This window comes from Gymnoscopelus braueri, assembly GCF_963280865.1.
Source record: "Gymnoscopelus braueri genome assembly, chromosome: 7".
Classification (NCBI taxonomy): Eukaryota; Metazoa; Chordata; class Actinopteri; order Myctophiformes; family Myctophidae; genus Gymnoscopelus; species Gymnoscopelus braueri.
Window position 1 is genome coordinate 36,773,412 of NC_137608.1, and position 23,616 is coordinate 36,797,027.

General features: G+C 44.7%; 1 protein-coding gene across 9 annotated transcripts in view; it reads right to left on the minus strand.

Annotated features, from left to right (window-relative positions):
• Window positions 1-23,616, minus strand: part of fbrsl1 (fibrosin-like 1) — a 380,812-nt gene that overhangs the window by 224,845 nt on the left and 132,351 nt on the right. For all 9 annotated transcript variants that reach the window (XM_080433944.1, XM_080433942.1, XM_080433947.1 and 6 more), the window contains exon 3: window positions 1,881-1,982. In XM_080433944.1, coding sequence (XP_080290070.1) covers window positions 1,881-1,982 — 102 coding nt within the window. The remainder of the gene's footprint in view (window positions 1-1,880; window positions 1,983-23,616) is intronic.

Below are 23,616 nucleotides of genomic sequence, written 5' to 3' on the forward strand. Positions count from 1 at the left end.
ACAAGCCCGCCTCTTCCTTCCTGAATTTTCATTACAAAAACAGCCTTTTACACAAGTTCATGAGAAAAGTGCAGGGAATGACAGAGATGGTTGGGGGGGGTGAGCGAAGGACAAAGAGGGAGACACAGGACAGAGAGGGTAAGGGGGTAGAAAATAAGGGGCGAAGATGGAAGGTTAAAGAGTAACAAATGAGGATGGGTGGCCTTTTTTTCTTCCTTCATTTCTGGAATTTTTCTCAGCATTGAATGGATTAAAACAATGCAGTTTAACAAGTTCATTAAAATCACTCTTCACTTCATCATTCTTCCCCCTCTCATAATGCCTCTGCCAAGAAGCAAAAGCCCCCCGCCAACCGCCAACCGCCCCCCTCCTCCTCCTCTCTCTCCGCCTCTGTCAGCTGAATGAACTGTCTGATTTAATTTACTTTGGTTTGGGAGGCCCTGACTTGACAGGCGTTCGTTAGGAAAGCATATTTCCACATTCATTTTAAAATGAGCCGCTTGGGATTTTCTTTGCATAAATTTTCATTACTCCTCCCCTGTAACTAAATTGCATTATTTCATCCGGCAACCGTGCTCAAACGCCAACCCCATTGGTCTCCATTTCTGCACTGGCCTCCTACCAAACGGGATAGGGAGCCCAACACGCTGATAATGTGGAACGGTAATTTTAAAGGAATGCTCCATCGTCAAAATTGTGGGTGTGATATTAACTGTGTCGATAAATGCAAAAGTACATACAATACTGGCTGAGAAAAGCGCACAATTTCAGTTCCATTTTTAACGTACAATTTTAGAATTACCAAGAATTCACTGCAAGGGATGAGTTCTTGAGCATTTCACAACGCCGTTACCTCTAGTGGCAGAAGGGAGAATGGCTGTAGACGTCCGCATGACTCATTGTTCGGTAAGTCTGTGTTGCTTTTTATGAAGTGCTTTCATGATACAGAGAGTGTTGACGGGCTTAGCACCATGAAAAAACTGTGCAGAATTCATTTAAAGGTGCATTTCAATGCAAAATACAGATGAGTTTAAGGAGCACATGACTTTATGGAGCACATACTTTTGCACACTTTCCTGAATCCGGCCACCATATGTTGCCTTTGAACTTATTTGCCTTCAGAGTTAATGACAGTTAATAGATTTTCTCAGTCGTGTCATCTGTGGTACTCTAATTCCATGTAGCGTTAAATGGCTCAGTAAAAATAATGACCATATATTATGCAATAGTAGCACGACCAAAAACCTCACGGAGGGACACTGCTGAGAACGCGTAGGTTTCAATCGACTAAGCTTCACTTATATACTGTAGACTTGGAAAAGTGTCACAACCAAAATACCTAATGAATCACAGACCGTGGCTGGGAATCAATTACACTGAAGACTTGTAATGTATTTCAGACGGTCCCTTTAAACTCTCGTCTGTTCTGGAGGAGGGTTGGTGAGGTCAGCCCAGCACCTGGTGGAACTGCTGTTAGGTCATGTCTGCGTTTAAACGGCTGCCACGGGGCCAACGATGTGACGCAGCATGAGTGGCCTAATCACTTCCTGTCTGTGTGTTGTGTGCTGCCAGGCATGCAGGGGCTGGCTGGTCGACCTTTTCCCAACACGCCAGGGGGATTTACGAGGTGAGAGCTGGGAACAGCAGGGGGACGCTTACTGCTACGTCGGGCTGCCCTCTCTTCCGAGCCCCTGTGAACCCACCCAACCAACCACACACACACACACACACACACACACACACACACACACACACACACACACACAGGCCCCCACTGTTCCCCCACTCTCTAGGCCCCTCTGACCTGGCCTATGAAAGCAGATAGCCTGGGTCTCTGTAGGAGGTCTGTGTAGCCCTGAGAAGGGGTATGGGGGTCTCACCTCACTGAGCTGCTCTTTGGAGTTGCTCCTGTTGGGTCGGCTCAGCTCCTTCACCGCCTCTTCCTCGCTCACCTTGAGCGGCCGCACGGTCAACGCTTTGATCTGCGGGAAAAGTAGAAGAGCGTCATCTTCAGACCCAACATTGAAACATTGTAAATAGAACAACAACAAAACCCAGCTCCTTTGTCTGCAACAATCAACTCTTTCAGTCAATTATGTGACATAGCACAAGAGAAACAACGGCTAATGGAATACAATCAACTACTGTGTTTATTTCTTGTGTTTTTTGAAGAACGTGGCTCCTTTTCCCTGACTCTAAATAAATGTCTGTGACCAATATGTGAAGAAATCTTATCAAGCCTCAAAATCAATGTAAAAGTCACTATTCAGTCACATACTGCTTGCATCCAGAACTACATGTACCCATCACATCAGATGCCTCCCCTGTACTGTCTCCCTCTCCGCTTGCCTAATGTCTGTTTCAAAAAAGAAAACAAGACTAGGATGAAATCCCAAGAGCATTTTTCAAATGTATTTGACGGATCTATTATTTAATTTAAATTGATATTTAAATAGATTAAATCGAAGTGTTGCACCCCTACTTAAGGAATTATAATTATTTGTTTAGTTTTTTTTACAAACACCATCCACTTTGAACGTCCAGAGAAAGAAAACAGGTGCACCTCTCCAAGATAGGACATTTAACAAAGCTGGAAGTACACTACACCCCCAGACCGTCCGGGGAAGGAAAACAAGTTATGATACCGTAACCCCGGAAGTATACCATTTGGTGAAAGGCTACACCATGGGCTACACTTTTAGCTTAGTAGTTATTTAAACATGTAATCTACATACACAAACAAACAAGACACGACAAGTCATGTATACCAGCATGCCTTCTGTTGTAACACACCCTAACACAGTAGGACCAAATTTAGCTGAAATGACTACATTACCCATAATGCACCCTGACAGTGCGTCCACCTCGGCGGAGCTGGACATTCAGTGAGCCATGCATGGCTGATCAAACCAAATATAATTTGAAGTAAATGCTTGCAAAGTGTTTGAGAAAACAAATGAAACGTGCTTTACCAAATAGTCAAAGTCCATAGCAGTCCTCCAAATGGAAGCACACACACCACAAATAAGGTAACACTGACATTCACTACAGACAGTACAGTACATTTCACATTTCCTTAACTCTTTAAGACCGGGAAAGCATCTGTGTGCCATTTTTAGATTTCTTTGGCTATTCAAAAATAGCAGATATACAAGCTCATAGCGCTATGAGCTTGTATATCTACTATTTTTGAAAAATCATGAAAAGTTTTGATTTTTTCCGTTTTTTTTGACAGACCTTTGTAACTCAAATCTTTGCTTCTGGTGGTTCCTGGAACTAAATATTTTACAAATGTTCGCTTAAAAAAATATATAATCCAAGATTTTGCCAAGAATTTTCCCAAAATAGCAGATCTACAAGCTCATAGAGCATGTATATCTGCTATTTTTGAATAGCCAAATAAATCTAAAAATGACACAAAGATGCGTTCCCGGTCTTAATGGGTTAAATGTGAAAAGGATCCGAGTAAGGATTGATGAACTGAATTACGTCAGGGTCTGCTCTGTGGAATGAATTCTGCCTTATTTGTGTGATGTGTCTCAATTTTGACTCTTATTTTGTGTCTCAGTATCAGCATGTGTTGGCTACATGCAATGCAGCAGCCCAAACAGAATTTGAACACCTGCAATCCCTGAGCTGGTCACACACAAAATGTAAACAATGGTAACCAATGGTAGTGTTAACTGTAATGAAGATGGTGGTGGTAGAGAGGAGAAACACTTAACAGTTGTAGAAGACTGTGTTATAAAAATTATGTCAACAATATTCTGAAGTGGGATGGATGGAAAGGAATATACACACATAATAATAATAATAATAATAATAATAATAATAATAATAATAATAATCACATTAAGTGTTTACAGAGCCTGGCTTGTGACTGAATAGTCACAGGTTTGATCACAACTAAAAGGTTTCCAACACAAACAGTCAATGTGTCCTTGAGCAAATCAATGAAGCCACAATACCTGCCCACTAAATGAAAGCTTCTCTGGTTAAATATTTTAAACGTCGATTCAGACACACTAAACCTGTCTCTACCTCTACAGTTACTCTGGAGATGAGTTTTGTCAAAATACCCCCCCCCCCCCACACACACACACACACACGCACACACACAAAAGATCAGTATATCATACACATTGTGAACCAAACATGTGTGACTTCATGCCACACTGCTGGGCTACGCCAGATTTGAATGACTTAATGTTTTATAGCATGGCCAGCCGGCCACCAGTGTGTTTGGCACCGAGCTGGACCTCCAGCTAGCCAGATGGGAGGCTGGGAGGTGAACTAGCTTGGCATTTGTGTGCGTGCGTGCGTGCGTGCGTGCGTGCGTGCGTGCGCACACACACAGACACACACCAGGGAAACAGAGGTGCCGGCTGCAGGGAGTGATAATCCATTTGACTACAGCAGCTCACGCTCAGCGGCTTGCCTGGTTGGTGAATGTGCGCACCTGTGTTTGTGTGTGTGTGTGTGCACACACGCTCGTGTGTGTGTGTGTGTGTGTGTGTGTGCGTGTGCACGCATGTGGTGGCTGGTGGCCCCACAGTCTCCTGATCTCCACTGTAATTTAAGCAGATCACTGCTACAATTAACCTTTCCCGGTAAATATCAATTATAGCCCCCGGGCTAGGGCTGGAATTAAAAGGGTCATCAGCAAATCTGACAGGTCCTGTACGTTACCACCTGGCCTGGGAGAGAGGGAGAGGGAGGGAGGGAGGGAGAGGATGAGGGGGAAAGGGAGAGAGAGAGAGAAGGGGGAGAGGGAGAGGGACATGGAGGGAGATAGGGAAAGAGGGAGGGAGGGAGAGCTGTGACTGAGGGGAAGGAAGCAGAGGAAGAAAGGGGGATAGAGGAGAAAGGGAGTGAAATAAAGAGGTAGAGAGCGAGAGAGAGAGAGAGCGTGTTTGTCTACCCTTGTGTCTACTAGCACATAAGCCAAGTAGACACAATTCCCTTTTAATTACCCTGCTGCCGCCAGGATCAACCCCCTGATTGGCCAAGGGGACTTAACGAAGCTCTGAGGTCAGCGGTGACAGCCAGGGAGGTGTGTGTGTGTGTGTGTGTGTGTGTGTGTGTGTGTGTGTGTGTGTGTGTGTGTGTGTGTGTGTGTGTGTGTGTGTGTGTGTGTGTGTGTGTGTGTGTGTGTGTGTTTTGGTGGTGGAAGGAAGTAGTGGTATTGAGGGGGCATGTTGCAGCATGATGCAATCAGGGTGGAAAGAGGAGGAGGAGGAGGGAGAGACATGGCAGGTGGTTCTAATCAGGTTTGACTTCCACCACCCACTACCACCATCCCTCTCTCTCTCTTTCTCTCTCTCGTCACTTGCTGTCAGGCTAATCACTTCTTGAATCTCAAAATAGATATCGTTCCTTTTTTTATTTCACTTCAATTTTGCACAAAGAGATCACCCGACTGTAGACAGGCAGGAAAGCAATCAGTTAACCAGGCAGTCAGTCAATCATGCGGTCGGTCGGTCAGTCAGTCAGTCAGTCAGTCAGTCAGTCAGTCAGTCAGTCAGAGATGAGCAGAGGTTCAGTAAGTCAGCCGCGTGTTGAGTCTTGGCACACAGTTTATGTCTCGCCACTTTCGAGTGCAACCACTGATTACTTTGTTTACCCAGCATTTGCGAGCGCTGACAAATTCCTGCAGGGACCCCAAAGTGTTTCCACTTCCCTGTGGGGAGCCCTGCCATTGCACACCCCAGTCAGCAATCAGCCCTGCTATTGATCACAGCAGAGAGTCTAATTAGCTACCTGCATTAATGATGCTGACTGGCTGTGGCTGAAGAGAGAGAAAGTGGGGGGTGGCAAAGGCAGGAGGGAGAGATGGACAGAGAGAGATAGAAGAGATAGAGAGCAAGGGGGAGGTAAATAACAGAGAAAAAGGAGGGAAGAGAGAGATAGGATGGATAGAGCAGAGAGAGAGCGAGAGTAGAGAAGAGAGCGGGACAGAACGGCAATTGATCCTGGCATGTATTCACCTCCTTTGACAAAAGATTGGCAGCCCTGGTGGCCTGTGATTAAGGCAGGGAGCTAATTTCTTTGTCTGGGGGACGTGCTTTAATTGGCCCTCAGCTCCCATCTGTACAGCCGATGTTGATTTTCCTTTTTTTGTGGCTCTCGTAAATGCTAAAGGGCAAGTGAGAAAGCTCGGCAATAAGGCCCATCTCCTCCTCAGAGATGCAACTGGGTAACATGATGGAGGTCAAGGTCGCTAAGCCCCCCAAATCCCCCTCCACCCCGCCCTTCCTCCCATGGCACATTGCACCGAGGATCATGGGAAGTCTTTGAAATGCACTCTGGGTAAGCTAGGGGGAATTGGGCAGTTTTAAAAGGCGTTTTGTTCTCTTTTTTTGCCGTCATGCAGATTAATTTTGTTTACAACAGCAGTGGATTGGACCTCGTGCAGCACGGGGCAAGGTTAAGCAGGTTGAATTCAAACACAGAGAGCGAGTGAGCCATGTGTGCATGTGTGCGGTTGCGTACGTACATGTGTCACACCGCTACTGTGCACGAAGGAAAAGGAGTGAGGGTGTGAGGGCCCTGTGTTTTACATGAATAATGTACTGGAAATGAGCCCCATTAGTCTCGGTATTGAACATGTCTGAGGACCACCACCCCCTCTCTCTCTGGAGGCTCCCACTCTGTGCTCTTTAATTATCTTCAAAAGGCCCGCCAGCATCTTAATTTCACCCCCAAGTTGAGTAGCGAGCTAGCTATACAGCACTGACTCGGGCCTTGCTCATTTACACTACGGCAGTGCAGGGTTGAATTCACAAAGCCAAGGCTCTAAGCGGAGGGGGAATATACCAGATTTCTCTATATCTCTCACAGAATAACCTGTTGGATCCCAACCAGTCAGGATTCAAGCCAGCCCACTCCACTGAAATAGCACTTCTCGCAGTCACAGAGGCACTCCATGCTGCTCTGGCTACCTCCCACTCTGCAGTCCTCATCCTGCTTAACCTACTGTATCTACAGCATTTGATACAGTCCACCATCAGCGTCTTCTGGACACCCTTTCTGACCGTGGCATCACTGGGATGGCACTCAGTTGGTTCTACTGGTCAGACCTACAGTACTAGGTTTCATATCTGAAAGGTTCTTTCTGGAACCAAAAATAGTTCTTCTATCTATGGCATCACTCTGAAGAACCAGTTTTGGTTGCAGTTGGCACCTTTTATTTTTCTGTGTGTATGCAGATATCTTGATTATGTGCTCACATTTTGTTTTGCTATCTAAATGTGTTTTTGCGTGACCAGTGACCACAAATGCTTAATGCTCTGGATAAGAACGTCTGCTAAGTAGTTGTAGCAATAGCAGCACTGGTAGCAGTAACAGATGGCTAAGAGTTTGTGCTCAGACTCTAACCAGTCTCACCTCTCTCCCTCTATATATCTTTCCCCCTTCTCTGCCCTGATGTCAGCGAAACCCATCACATTCATTTCCTCTGAAGACAGACACAGTGAAGTGTGAGTGAGCAGTGAAAATGCCATCATTCCAGCTTTAATGAGCAGGTGCACCGTGGGGGTGGGGGGGGGGGGGGGGGCAGCGTTGTGTCCATCATCTGGAGGTCAGCGGGGGTTATGCTCTGTTGTTCTGTTTTCATTCCACTTGTTCTGTTCCTGTCTCGCCTTGTAGGCGTGCGTGCGTGCGTGCGTGCGCGTGGGGCGGTCTACCATTTCCTCCTAGCAAAATGAGGAGACTCTTGGCCCTTCCTTCTTCTATCCCTTCTTCCACCTCTCTTAATCTCCCATCCGTCCATCCCTCCCTCCATCCCTCCCTTTCTGTGGCTCCACAGCCATCCGTCATGTGTCAGTAGCAGTCAGGGAGGTTGTGCCTCAACCTCTGTGCGGCCGTCAGTCCTCATTAACCTCCAACGTTGAACCTGCTCCCTCCAACCAACACATCCCCCCCCCCCCCCGCCTTCCCTCCACCTTGCCTCTGCCGTCAACGCAACGTTCCCTGCTCTTCTCTTCACCGCCACTTCTTACCAATCTCCTCCTCCTGCCGAGAGGAGAGGAGAGGAGAGGAGAGGAGAGGAGAGGAGAGGAGAGGGGGAGTTGGGGGTGATGAGGATGGATACAGATCCTTCCCCTAATTTGTTCTGAAAAGTGTCTCCCGCACAGAAAAGGGGGACCCTAACCCCTATTAACCCATTAAGACCTGAGGCGATTCTAGAAAAAAATTCTAAATCCTAACAGTTTTTTGAAAAAATAAATAAAATAAAATTTCAATAATTTTCAAAAATAGCAGATCTACAAGCTCATAGCGCGGCACTCGGTGCCGCGCTATGAGCTTGTATATCTGCTATTTTTGAATAGCCTAAAGAAATCTAAAAGTGACACAGATGCGTTCCAGGTATTAATGGGTTAACCCCACAGAAAAGGGCTGCCGCTACTGCACACAGCGCCGGTGAAGGTGGAGGTAGAGAGAGGGATAGAAAGCGAGAGAGAGAGAACAGTGAAGGGGGCATGTGTGGGTGGCCCCCCGGCGGGCAGGGGGGGGGGGGGGCGCAGGAACACCGGCTCAATCTATCAGCTCATTATCCAGCCCTCCGTCACCTCCATCGATGCCTACACCACCCAACCCCTCCACCCTGCGTCGGCTGGGTCGCCCGACAAGTGCACTTTAGGGCCAAGGGGCCAAATTGATTCATCTGCCTTCATTTTCCTCAGGCTAAGAAGTGGCAGCTGCTTCGGATTGCAAAGGTGTGGGGGGGGAGGGGGTACTGAAGCTGTAAGCCTGGGTGACAGAAAGAAAGAGACAGGGATGGTGCATATGTGGATGTGGGGGGGGGGGGGGGGGGCAAGTAATGGAGGTGTTCCTAGCTTTGTTCTCCAGCTTCACTCATCCTCCTTCCTCCCCTTTTTACACCAACACTTCCCTTCCTCCCTCCCTCCCTCCGTACCACAATAGCTATCAACACAACATGCGCGATTGCCTATGCACGCGCACACGCACTCACACACACACACACACACACACACACACACACACACACACACACACACACACACACCTTCCCAACCCGCAAAATCCCAGGTTGGAAATTAGCCCAAGGACAAGCCAGTGGATTTACTACGGGGACAGCAAATGGATTTTTGCTTTTATTTTGACGACTCCCAGTGTATCCATTACCCCCTGCACTTAATCATCCATTATTCATGGAGCACGCCCAATAATAAATGACCACATAAAAAGGGATACACATATTATACAAGGTTCTCAAATGCCCCCATAACTCTCTAGACGAGTACACCACGAGGACTACGTCGCATTCGTGAGCATGGGGGCACAAATACGAGCTCGTGAAATAGCGACAATATGCCATTTCTATTCCTTGGCGATGATAGCAGGGCCACGCAAAGTCAGTTGGTGGGTTAAAAACTAAAAAACAACGCCCGCTAAGCGGCAATTTAGAGGCCATAACCCGTTAGTCTTTCAGCGGCGCATGTTGTGTTTGTGTCCATAAGGATGTGTACCACACATTAACCCATTAAGACCTGGGACGCATCTGTGTAATTTTTTGATTTGAGCTAAAAAGCATTATTTTACACTTTGGCTATTCAAAAATAGCAGATATACAAGCTCGTAGCGCGGCACCGAGTGCCGCGCTACGAGCTTGTAGATATGCTATTTTTTTTAAATCGTGAAAATGTGTGGAAATCTTTGAATATATATTATTTTAAAGCGATTTTTTTAACTCAAATCTTTGCTTCTGGGGGTCCCTGGAACAAACTGTTTCGAGAAGGTGGTCTGCGGCCAAATTCATATCGTTCTGGGGGTCCTTCATATGAAAAGGTTTGAGCACCACTGACATAGAAACATACGTTTTTCAGAAAACTGTTGGTATTTAGAAGACATTTCTAGAATCGGCTTCAGGTCTTAAAGGGTTAAATGTTAAGCAGGGCAGATCAAACGCCCCGGCACAGTACAAGAACACTCACAGAAAGTCAGTGTGTATTTGAAGCCAGAAATTAAAACGTGTGTGTGATTTTGGTGCCTGAGTGGATGGTTGCAACATACTGTAGAAGATTACACACTGGTAAAATCACAGATGACAGAGAGTTTATAATTAGGCTTTAAATATGGTTTAACATTTTTTCATCATATTATATACAGTTTAAGACATCCAATTGGAATAGATCTACGTTGATTTGATTCAGATTCTATTTGTTCTTGGTCTATTCTAAAGCCTATGGTTAACAGGCGGGCATGTTGGAGGTGCAGACCGCCCTCCTTGACCTGATTCTCAGCTTGTGGAGCCCCCGAGGAGAAGCCCGGGAGTCCCTGTGAGGCCCTGTCTGGAACAGATGAGTTGGGGAGAGGAACCGTTCCCCTGTGGCTCCTCACACCTCTACAATCACTCTCACCACCTGCCTCCTGGGAGGGAAGGGGGGAGAGAGAGAGAGAGAGAGAGAGAGAGAGAGAGAGAGAGAGAGAGAGAGAGAGAGAGAGAGAGAGAGAGAGAGAGAGAGAGAGAGAGAGAGAGAGAGAGAGAGGCAGAGAAGGGGTGGGGGGTGCACCTGCTACCAGAGTGTGTGAACCCATCCCTCAGTACCGGTCCCCAGGGGGTCCTGCCAACCACACTGGCACACACACACACACACACACACACACACACACACACACACACACACAAGTATACACATATGCTATGCACGCACGTGCACACACACACACACACACACACACACGTGTGCGCACACACACACAGAGTTGGCATGTGGTGCGTGTGCTTTTAAAGGCACCATGTATGCATGGACAAACACACAGATCCCCCAGAGGACTCTCACCTGTCAGCCTGGGTCATTAGAACAGTATCTGGTCTGCTCTGATAAGCACAAGGCCTTAAGGACAGACACCCTGGCCTCCGTCTCGTCTCCTATCCCCTCCTCTCACCTCCCTCTCACCTCCTCTCCTCCTCCTCCCTCCCTTCTACCCCATCTCTATACTTCATTTCTCCCCCTGTCCCTTCTCCCCACTACCTCTCCTCTCATAAATCTGCCCTCCCTCATCTCCCCCCATGCCTCCTCTCTTTCCTGCCCTCTCTCTTTCCCAGGCAACCCCTTTCTCAATGCTACACAGTCAAAACTGGAGCGTTCATTTAGGTCTGAGGGTGTTAAAATGGACCGCTATAAGAGTCCAATCTCCGACTCTCACAGCTTCGTGAATCGTTTATTCACGAAGAATTAGGGCAGGGAATGTCAAAATTCTACTGATGTTCTTGGAAAGAAATGAAGAGAGAACGAGATTTTGGATTTGTTGTTACCAAAAATTATGCAGATCTTCCTTCATTCTCGTTTTCCTTGGTAAGGAAGGCGGGGGCTTTGATTCTGGCACAACTTATTACTGCTGAAAGCAGTGAGCACATTCTGCAAGAACTAATAGGACTTATGCATGCAAGACAAATTCAAACAACATTCACTTTGGCAACTCTGAGTTTGTGTGTGTACTGTATGTTCTTGAGTAAATGTGCATGTGTGAGTTCTTTCTTCCTTTTTTTAAAAGCTCAGCATGATTATTTGCAAGTCAAATTAGTTTTTTGTCTTTCAAAAAAAGAGTATGCCTCCACAAAAGCAGAGGCCACTACATGCAAATGAGGTTGCAGTATATATGCCCTCGATCACCCCAGGCCTCGGCAGGAACAACTTGCAGTGAGAGGGAGTAAGAGACAGATGTATTAATCAATGGTCACGTATGATGCTTTCCTTCGCCACGTTCTAATTTTCAGTTGGCCTTTAGGTTATAAAGTATTATTAATGTAATGTGAGGAAAACAAGAAACACACATCAGTTCAAATATATTTAAATGGCATGATTGCAATGGGGAGAAAATAAATGAGTAATAACCACAAAATACATTTTAGAGGGAAACAAAGGAATTGCAACTCATTGAGTGAACGGCATGGATGTCAACTGATACAACCTCTAATGGCTAGAGATACAGAAGGAGTAAACAATCTTATCAGCCGATAAGATTCTGTTAATGAGACAGAGCTCCCTTGGCACACAGAGTCAAAATGCAACAATTGTGAGAGAAATCTGTAGAATCTCCTGCCACAAAAAAGCATTATTATTCTTACAAAATTGTATAGTTTGATATGTAATAGCACATTATTTAGTAGCATTTAAGGGTAATTTATTTTATCTTATTGATGTAACTCACTTTGACCTTTAGAACACAATGTTTTGTTTGCGTTTGTAGGGCATTCAGGCCAGATAGATGTTGAAATAGCATACACATATACTGTCGACATTACAGACATGAGGGATATCCAGGACTAACAAAGTTCACTGAACGCTTAACCACGTTCAACCTGCAGTCCCTATTTTGAGCATGTCATTATAGGCAAAAAAGTAAAAAAAAAATATTCTTGCAATTTTTCAAGTTTTTGAAAATTGCGAAAATAGCGTATGCAAACAAATACAAGCTAACGTAATTTAAAAGTGGTTCCTTGTCTGTGACCTTGCTAAGAGTGTCTTGTGTTGTGACACACTTTAGAGTCCAGACCCACAGGTTGAGAAACTACACTACAGTCACTGGGCGTATGTCATGGGTATGAGAGTGAAAGTGATGAAAACACCAATTTTCCCCCCTCTCCTGCCTGGAAATTATCTTATTATCACTTGCAGATATGCTCTTTTTTTTAAGTGTAAGCTTTGCATTCTCTCCCGCCGCATCACACCTGATAACTTTGTCGCCTTCACACGTACCCTGAGAAACGTTTAATTTCCTTTAACGTAATCTGAAATAATTATCAGCCGTTGCCGTCCTACACATACGTAAGGGTGGAAAAAAGGGGCTTCAAAAGAGTTCACATATTCACAGCCCCCCCCCCCCTCCTCTCACACACACACACACACACACACACACACACACACACACACACACACACACACACACACACACACACACACACACACACACACACACACACACACACACACACACACACACACCTCACAGGAAAGCTATCATTTCTCAGGATGTAATTAAAACATTGTAGATTATATCAGGAGGTAAAAAGGAAATTAGTGTGTGATAATAAGAAAAAAAAGAGATGAAGTAATTTTGAAAGTTGTAACATGGTGAGTGTCAAAGTTCTCTCTCACTCTAGTTTAAACCAGGCCAGCAAGTGACTATTTCACAGGCCGCCCAGTGAAATTACTGCTATGTCCAAGTCTTTTCGATAAGACATATCAAAGGGGGATGGGATAGATGGAGAGAGACTGAATGACAATAGCAGAGAGGTAGAGAACTAGAGACAAAGAGATGGAGAGATACAGAGAATGGAAAGAGGAAAGAGATTTGGAAAAGGGAGACAACCACAGACACTGGACCTACGTGCATACTGTAGAGCGAAAGTAGAGCATTTCTCATCAAAACCATTCATACAGTCGATGGCTCATTCATACAGGACTACGCCTATATTTGCGATGACAAACTGTGTCGCTTTATCTGAACATTATATTCCAGTTCTGTGTTAATCTACTCCTGATACAAACACCAGTTCAAAAATATATATTTTCGGACAAATTCATCATGTAAAAATAACGTCCCCGGTGCGTAAGGACCTTGACACAGTGCAGTGAGACTGGGACTAGATTCAGGTTGTAGTTTACTACCAGAGAGAGAGAGAGATACTGAGGAGGAGACTGAGGGCCTTGGAAATAGGAGGCAGATGCACAGTAAAATCCAGAGCGTAAGGGTCCTTTTTAACACTCTTATGGTCCGTACACACCGGGAGCGTTTATTTTTGCGCCATAAATTCACATTCATTTAAACCGCTGTCTGTGTTATGAGTACATGCACGTGGATAATATCATCAACCTATATGAATTGAGGCATCACCAAATTAAAAGTTTGATGTGAAATAATTACGTTGCATTTTCGTATCGTTTATTCGCGTCGCTCCTGGTGTGTAATGACGTCGATGATGTTAGAGTTAAATGAACAGTCCAGATTTTCCTGTGTGGAACACATGTAATGAATCAGCCTGGGCTGGATGCTGCCTCCCTCTGATGTCTCTTCCTGCCCTTGGAGACCTTCTGGGACCTTATTGCCTGATTTATACTTAAGTGCGCCAGTGTCGAGTACGAAAATAGCCGATATAAAAGCTCACAATCCAATGATCCACATACTTTAACTACTCCTATGGTGAGCAGAGCAACGTTTTGGTGACCAGGCATATGGAGAAAGGGGATGCGGGCTGTTAGATCCATAGACAAGAGAACTGGTTTGTACTGTAAATATATCTGCTCTCGTTACTTGCTGTGGTTAGAGAACAATATCTCTAAATACACAGTAGGTTGCACATTATGGAGCATTTCATATATCTTAGTTCTGATAATAAAATTACTTAAAATCGTAATAATATCGGCATAGGAAAAAACTATTGTAATAGATATTACTAACCAATTTACTGTACATTTTTAGTTGATTAATGTATAGCAGGGGTCGGCAACCTTTTTGACATGAAGTACCATGTTTTTATTTTCTTGATAGTCAGTGTGCCATATCAACATTATGTTTAATTTTCAGACCACATCAAAATATAATATTTCCAACAGATTTTGATTGTTTTCACATCAGGACATTCATTGTAATGATCATTAGACTCAATAACCCACCTATCTCCCAGACTCCCCAGTCAGTGTTCAGAGTTTGAATGAGTGTAGAATTATGTGCAGGATGTCATTTGCATACAGATTTGAGGGAACTAATTTAATTGACTAAATAAAATAAAAATAAAACCAGAAATCCTCTCTCTCACACTTATGCCAGTGATTACCCTCCACCGTGCCAATGTTGGCACCCGTGGTTGCCTAACCCCGATGTATAGTTTATTATGTCCCCTGTACATTAATCTTCTATTAAAGGGGTGGGGTGGTGGGATGATTATATAGATCATTATGTACAGTGCGAGTGACCCCACATCCCCTCTGCTGCCACTTTGAACCACTGGTTGGTTCATTGCAACAGACGGCCAGCCGGGCCTGCATCACATCAAAGGTAATGTAAATCTCCAGCCGGGACCACTATCAAACGTATAGTGAGATTCAGGTGGCCTGCACATGTTTTTCCACTGTACTTCTCGAGGGAGCTCAGATGCTCTTTTAAAAAGCCAATATCAAATGTTGCAATCACAGAGTTACACACTGAACTATACATTCACACATGGGAGAGTCTTGCCGTCACAACCCGGGTCATCTACAGCTGGTCCCTGAGCAGCCCCCAAACCCCCCCATTTTCCCCCTTTTCATTCATTTTCCCTTCCCTTCCCTTTGCCACCCTATAAACCCCACTTCAGTAGACTATTGCCCCCTGTGGTTTAGAGTGCTGGTGAGAATGGGACGAGAGAAAGAAAATAAATGCAGCAACACACACACACACACACACACACACACACACACACACACACGCACGCACCACCCACCTCCAGACATGACCCCTTCCCCAGCAGAAGGATCAACACTCATTTCACTTGTAACAAATTGATAGATAAGAGGCGCACCGTTGCCCGGGCACCGGCTTTTATCTACCCCCGTGCACAGGCCTGCATGCAGAATGTTTCTAAATCCCCCCATAAGCCCCCGATACCAAAGAACAGAGCTCGCCTTGCACAGCTGACATGCAGAAATATGTTCAAAGGGTGAGGAGGTTATGGGGTTCAGCAGACACTGGCCTTCCAGCTCTGTTTTCGTATGTGTGTTAGATCAGTGGTTCTCAAAGTGTGGTCCAGGGACCCCCTCAGGGTTCATTGAGGTTGTTCCAAATGGACCCTTACAGGTCTGTAACACGGAGAGTGTACAAAATGGAACCAAACGGACCCTCACGGTTCGGTTTGGCTCCATTTGTAGACAGAAACTGGCAGAAAGATGGGAGGGAGGAAAAGACAAAGAGATAGAGGGAGAGAGAGAGGGGGGGGGGTGTAAGGAAGAAATTGTAGGAGGGAGGCGAGAGAAAAAGAGTTAAATACAGGAGAGAAGAGTGCATGGGAGAGAGTGAGATGAACAGCACACAGGAAGACTTCATACTTGTCAGATATGGATGGAGTGAGGCAGAGATACCGGGCTAAGAATGAAACACATCTGCTGTATGAAACTTCCCTTGCAGAGAGGAGAGAAGAGGAGCGGGAGGGAGAAGAATGGAGAGATGCTGAAACGTGGAGAAGAACCGGAGGAAGAGAACAGATGAGGAGGCTTCTCGCCTATTCTTGAGGCCTCTGGCAGTGACATGATGTACCTCTTCACTGTCGGATATATTGGCAATCACTCTCCTACCGGACCACAAGAGAGAGCGAGAGAGACGACGACGGATCGCTCGAAGGAGAGTAGAACGAAGAGGAGGAGGCGGAGGAGGAGGAGGAAGGAGGGAGAGCAGTGAAGATAAGACAGCTCCTCTGAAAGCTTTGGCTTGGTATGGAAATCAGGTCTGGAAACGGGGGAATAAAAGCAGAACGCATAAGCTGTGTGACATGACAGCATCTCGCCTGGAAAAGAGGAGAGATCTATTGCCTGTGCAATTACACGCCTGCATTTGCATGGATATGATCCCTCAAAATGCATGTGCTGAGACTGAGCCCTGCTGTGTGTGTGTGTGTGTGTGTGTGTGTGTGTGTGTGTGTGTGTGTGTGTGTGTGTGTGTGTGTGTGTGTGTGTGTGTGGGTGTGTGCCCGCGCGTGCATGCTTGGGTGTGTGCAGTGCATCTCTCTGCAAATCAGAGTCTGCATATCATAACACACACTACATTGGGTGATCTGACAGACGCTGTTTGATGGGATGTACTGTACCGTACACTACATGAAGCGATGAGCTGCTGTGTAGAAGCAGCAGCCAGTGTTCTAAATTGGGATAAAGGGCCAGTTAATACGATTATGGCTGGAATTTGGCTGCAGATTCTTTAATGGGTAAAAGTCCCCTCAGAAGAAGCCGTCTCCCAGTCCGTGTCCTAACAACACCCCTGCAACCGGGAATTAACCACTTAGACCCTCTATACTTAGTCAAACGGACCTGAGTGTGCTCTTTTTTTCCCCCTCTACAACCAAATAGCTTTGCCGAAAATATTCGATCTTCAAGCTCACAACGTGCTGCAACGTGGCACGTTGTGAGCTTGCAGATCTACTATTTTGGGGGAAAGAGAAGGGATGCTAGGGCTCAAGTGGTTAATAAGACATTCCTCAGGATAAACATAGTCTCAGTTATGTCTAGCCATAACTGAGACATACCATTTTAGATGGTTTGGCATTACACATAATTTTTGTGATTTACAGCTTGTCCAGAGTGATGTACAATGAAAGAGGGTGGGGAAACGGTTCAGCGTCTTGTGCAAATTTAACACAGATTAGCTGCTATGGTATTTGAATGTGAAACATTTAGTTACAGGACAGTCCCTCTCTAACCATTAGCCCTGTAGGCCTTGTGTAAACACTGCCTTTAACTAGGATCACAGGTCAGGGCACTCTGTTGCATGGATCAGGAATTCATACTTAACCATTTGAACCCTCTATACTTAGCAAACTTGAACTCAGTTGGCTCTGTGCAAGTTTGGTCCACTCTTATATTTTTTTAATGAATTCATACTTTTATTTTTATTTCACATCCATTTTCACACTGCGCATCAAAATGTATCACGTTCATTTCTTTGTTCGTTGTTGACATTCAGTGTATGCCACATTTAATCACAACTGCAATACACCACAGCGAAATCTTTTGTGTCAATTTAACCATTTGTAGTTTGGATAAAGTTTGAGTTAAATTAACACTTAGGATTTTGCAGTGCACTTTAAACCCTACTTTTATAAGATTTGTCAGATCAGACCTGTCAGATCAGAGGTGACCTATATATTCATAACCCATAAGCAGCCATTCCAATAGTTTCTATCTGTGTTTATACGATGTGCATTGTGTACTCTGCAGGGCATCAAGCAGCTAAACATCAACATGACAGCACTCAGTCACTGCTCAAATGTGTGTGTGTGTGTGTGTGTGTGTGTGTGTGTGTGTGTGTGTGTGTGTGTGTGTGTGTGTGTGTGTGTGTGTGTGTGTGTGTGTGTGTGTGTGTGTGCGCGATGCACCACTTGGTGGCAGTAATACACTAATATCAAGGGACAGAGACAGACTGAAAGACAGATCTCTCTCTCTCACACGCACACACACACACACACACACACACACACACACACACACACACACACACACACACACACACACACACACACAGTCGAAACTTGAAAAAACAGTGCAGACAGCATGAAAGTCAGTGATATTCTAAGGAGGAGGAGATGAGAGGGAGGGATAAAGGAGGCAAGTGTAAATGGCAGCAGGACCTTGTTGGGGAGAGGAGTCACAATCTTCACAATAAAAAATTCATTGGAAATGGAAACAAGCCCTCAGGGCTTTAAAAAAAATCCTTTTAGCAGCATTTGTATAATCGTAATCGTAAAACATAAACTGTTAATAAAGTATTCAATCAATCAAAACCTTGAATCACCCTGCCTGACATCCTCTCTCCGTTTGATTCTTTCTTTCTCACTCTTTCTAAGCCTCCACCCTGCCTCTCTCTCCTCATCTCTTCCTCCCTCGCTCTCTTGCCACCAATTGCAGTGTCCCTCACTACCTCTTGCTTTGTTATGCATCTCTTTTTTTTTCTCCTACAGTGTCTTCTACTCTTCTCACTACCTCACCCTTTCTCTCTAATAACTGTCTGTACTGAGGAGGAGGAGGAGGTGTCTATCTGCCAGTCTGGATCCCAACACCTTGGAGCTCACACTAGGGCAGGTGGTAGAGGAGGAGAGGGTGTGTGTGTGTGTGTGTGTGTGTGTGTGTGTGTGTGTGTGTGTGTGTGTGTGTGTGTGTGTGTGTGTGTGTGTGTGTGTGTGTGTGTGTGTGTGTGTGTGTGTGTGTGCGTGCGGTATTTGCTGTAGTACATTTTCACATACATGTATGTATCATTTGTCCTCTGCATTTACCCATCCTAACTATTAGGAGCAGGGCTGAAAAAATACACACCCAGGGAGTTTAGACTGCAGTCAAATCCGATCTTTAGGACCGACTGTTCACACTGTTTTTTGCAAGTGATCAGATGGGATCTGTGTGTTCAGACTGATTTAAACAATCGGATTCTATGTGACTTGTTTCTGTTCAGACTTCATAAAACAAATTGTATTCAAATCTGGATATGGCAAAAATCTGATTTAGGCTGGATTTGGCTGCCAGTCTAAACTAGTCTAAGGTTAGGTGTCAGGGACACTTCAACACAAAGACTGGGCGGAACAGGGGGCGAATCAGCGACCTTCTGATTCTCAGATGGCCTCTCTACCCACTCGGCTACGGCCGCCCTATTCCTGTAGTCTTAGTATTATTATTAGCATGTTAGAGACATAATATTTCTTCACATTGAAATAAATCCAGGCAGATTATTTTTTTCATGAGGGAGGAGAAAGATGAGGCACATCCTGAGGAGAGGTAAGAGGCAGGGGGGGAGGGGGGCATGAGGTATTTCTGACACAAGACTGTCACTTCTAGTCTGACAAGGAGCCTTTAGAAATACTACACAGCATGCATATGTGATTAAACATCAATAGATGCATATGAGCACTGAGGTGTACAGTGTGTTTGCACAAGTAAGTCTCAGGTGGAGGGATGTTTGTTTTGTGTGCTGTGAAGTGCCTCAGGGTCTGTCTGATGCCACCTATTTGAGCTGGGATCTCTTTTATTCTAATGACAACATGCCTCACACCAGCCAGGCAGTCCTGCAGCCAGCCAGCCAGCCAGCCAGCCACACACACACACAAATTGACTAGATTTCCTTTTTTCATACTACTTCTGCAGCAGTCAGCTAAAGCTCAGGCCCACTTTAACATACGTCCACCTTTTGAATTCAATCACCTGAAGCTCAGCCCCACTTTACCATATGTCCACCTATTGAATTCAATCAAAGAGATGGGGTGGTTAAATCACATAAATCTACAGCCCAATTCTAGCATGGAGAAAAAGGCGACTCCCTCCAGACCCCACTCCTTCTCTCCCCATCATTACCATTCCTGTGATTTCTATCATATTGCTGCACGGCAAATTTCTGCTAGGGCCATTGTCGCCAAGATGGGAGATATAGCAAAATTGTCTGCCTACTTGACCTTCCAGAGATGGAAAGGCTTTCATCCTCTCTCCTCTCATTCTCCCGCATTCTCTCTCCACCCTTTCATGTGCAAACAGCTGCAAGGCCGGGGAACATGTCAGAATTGCGTTTCATTGTTGAGCAGAAAAGTTACTTTGATCGCAGAATCCTGCGGCGATCAAAAACGTGGTTGGAAAGTTGCCCCAACTGCTTGCAGTATTGTTGTGTTTTTAAGGTACAACAATCATGTTGTACAGTATGCATCGTGTCGTGTGGTTAACCTTTAGAAGGTTGAAGCACCGTGAAAAATTTGACTTCAGGTTAACCGTTATCAGCAATGGAAGGATAAAAGGGCTATTGCCAATTCTTGGTTCTGAACTCAATTTTCATGCATCAAAGGGTATTTAAAGGCATCTTTTTTGTTGGATTCGATTTGTACTGGAAGGGCTCTATAATGTCTAAGATTATGCCAGTGAAATCTGCCAACACGAGAGTATACATTACACAACAACAGCAAAGCCGTATTGGCTCTGCACTGATTTAGATTTTCAGGCATCAAAAGGTATTGAATGGTATTGAATGCCATCACAAAGCTTCATATCACAAAACGATTCTTGGACACGGAGCTTATATTGTCTTCTAGGATGTAGAGGCAATTTGTATTGGGGAAATGAACAGAGCATGGTTTGATTCTGCCTAGGAAAGCTTATGCCTCATGCCAAAGTGCAACAGAAAATCATTTGGGCTATACTGGCATTGCCAAGCATGCTTTCAACTAACAAAGGGTGGTATTGAAGGAAATTTAGATGCAAACGTCAAGTGGTGGAATCTTTAATGAAAAACCCAGATACCCAGCTGTATGCAAAAAATATCATTCTGCATGAAGGCAACAAGACATGAGTAGCCAAAGGCAAAAAGCAGTAACTTTGTATTGTATGTTTTGAAAAACAAAAAGGTCATTTCTATAGATAGTATTCCACATAATAAATGACACAAAAAGTGCTACGTACACTTCTGCACCAGAAATAAACATTTTGTGACGCATGTAATTACTGCACTTTTTCTTTGTACAGCAGAGCAGACCCATAGGCAAGCTTTGCTCCCAGCATGCACCTCAACAAAAGCGCAGGCGACAATCTCTTTAGATTTGTTTTATCCCTGAAAAACCTTGAGACAGAAACGTCGCGATTATTAAAAGTGTGGCTGAGAGGAAGCGGTGTGAAGTCATACAGTTAAGCACTTAATTAGAGACATTTTCACCTAGTCTCACTGCTGGATAGAACCAGTGCTGAGGGCGGACGACATACCAACGCCTGATCCCATCTGAGTGAAGCAGATCATTAGAAAACATGATAGTCTTACCGCCTACAGCTACTGTAGACACGGCAAAGGAATACCAATAGCTGAATGAACTAATGCTATACTACTATGGCTCTAAGGGTGTGTGGGTGTGTGTGTGTGTGTGTGTGTGTGTGTGTGTGTGTGTGTGTGTGTGTGTGTGTGTGTGTGTGTGTGTGTGTGTGTGTGTGTGTGTGTGTGTGTGTGTATATATATATATAATATACACACATATACGTGTATACTGTATACAAATCTGTACATTTGTCACAACCCAAAGTTTAATGCTGAGGGCAACCACAAGTACCGGATGATACGTTGCTTATCACATATTCCTCCATCTCTGCATTTGTCCTGTTCTACTCAAACGGAATCAATGTTCCTTGCAAGGGCAAAGGCCTGAACCCACTATAGCACTATGTGATGCTGTCCTCACAAACCCACTTAAGTCTGATGATATTGGTATTTCTGTGCAGCATCAGCTAAATGCCCAAAATGTTAAATCTGCACTTATTAATGATTTGTTTCATCATTTTCTCACGATGGTTCCAGTATTTTGTATTATTGACATCATGTAATTCAATTAGCTGAAATCATTCATTCACAATCAATGATTGTGCTTCTTGTGCTCTTGCATGTGCTTGACAAATGTGTACAGTATGTGTGCTTATATGCTTCAGCCCATGCACACCGCCGTTCTGTCAGAATTGCCAGGATTCCTTTCCTAACAAAGTGACTACTGATTAAGTATCCCACCACCAGTACCTTGGACTCCTTCACCCGCAATGTTCCGCCTCTCTCGCTCTACCAGCCTCTCTCCCTCTTTCTCTCTCTGAATGTTACAAATTACCCCCTTGTGTAAACACTGCTGATAAATGGAGCAGGGAGGCCAGGCCATAGAGAGCTGGAAGTCACTCAAAGCAAACACCTCGACATGGCAGCATGTCAGCCTGCATCTCCATCCCCGGTGTGTTTCTTACACTAACGCAGACACTGAGGTCGTCGTAATTTATCATGATTATTAGGCTCCATGATTTGAGTTATTTCATTCCATTTTTTTTTTTTTTTTTGCCGTCTTGCACAAATGTGTTGATGTAACATTTCCAGCAGATGTTCTACATGAAATGTTTCAACTTCACTATATTATGCCCATATTCTCTGATCTTTGATTGATTGATTGAATACTTTATTAGTCATAAATGTAAACAGCACGTGGTACTGTCAGACATTAAGGCTAAAAGGATAACACAAAAAAGTCCGGAGGGCTTGTTTCCATTGTGGTCCTATGTATTCAATTCATCAACATATTATAAGAAATGACACAATAATACATGTCATCAACAAATACAAAACACTATGTACAAAGGAGAAAAAGGAAAAACGTCGGCAGTGGCCCGGACTGTTGGCGTAACAGTCCGGGCACCTAGGCTACAATGTAGTCTGACAGCACGTCACGGGTTCGAGTCCTTATCCCGACGGCCTTTGCTGCGTGTCACTCCCCATCTCTCTCTCCCCATTTCCTGTCAGCCTACTGTCCTATCAATAATAAAGGTATAAAATGCCCCCAAAAAATCTAGAAAAAGAGAAAAAGAACGGCGGCAGTGAACGACACCTCCTTTCTATAGGAATTTGCATTAAAAAAAAAACTTTTTAGAGAAAGAAACTGTTTTGAGAGATTACACAATTATAGACAGTAGTGTGGCCCTACTCAAAAACGTTCTGTTCCACAGCAGCCGATCTTCACGTTATCTAACGTAAAAGACGTAAAAGGTATTTTCCGAGACTTGGACAGGTACATGACAGCACATGCCTTTACATTGAATCACCGAAATAAAAGGCTGACAAGACGCAAATGGACCCAACTAGTTGGGTATATTGGCCCCCAATACTGGCCCAAATGTATAGAATGATTGAGTGCTGATTGGAGCCCAATCTATGGGCTGATAATCTAGGTTCGGGTGTCCACAGGCATAAACGGTGAGGACAGGAGGAAAAATACAAAGAGTGAATGTGTGTCCATCAATGCCATGTCAAAGACATGAAGGTGAGACCTAATGGTTAGAGAGAGTCATGTAATTGAAAGGTCAGTGTCAGACAGTGTCTGTCCATAAACAGCCATGTAACCTGTCAAAGACATGGTGGGAGAGA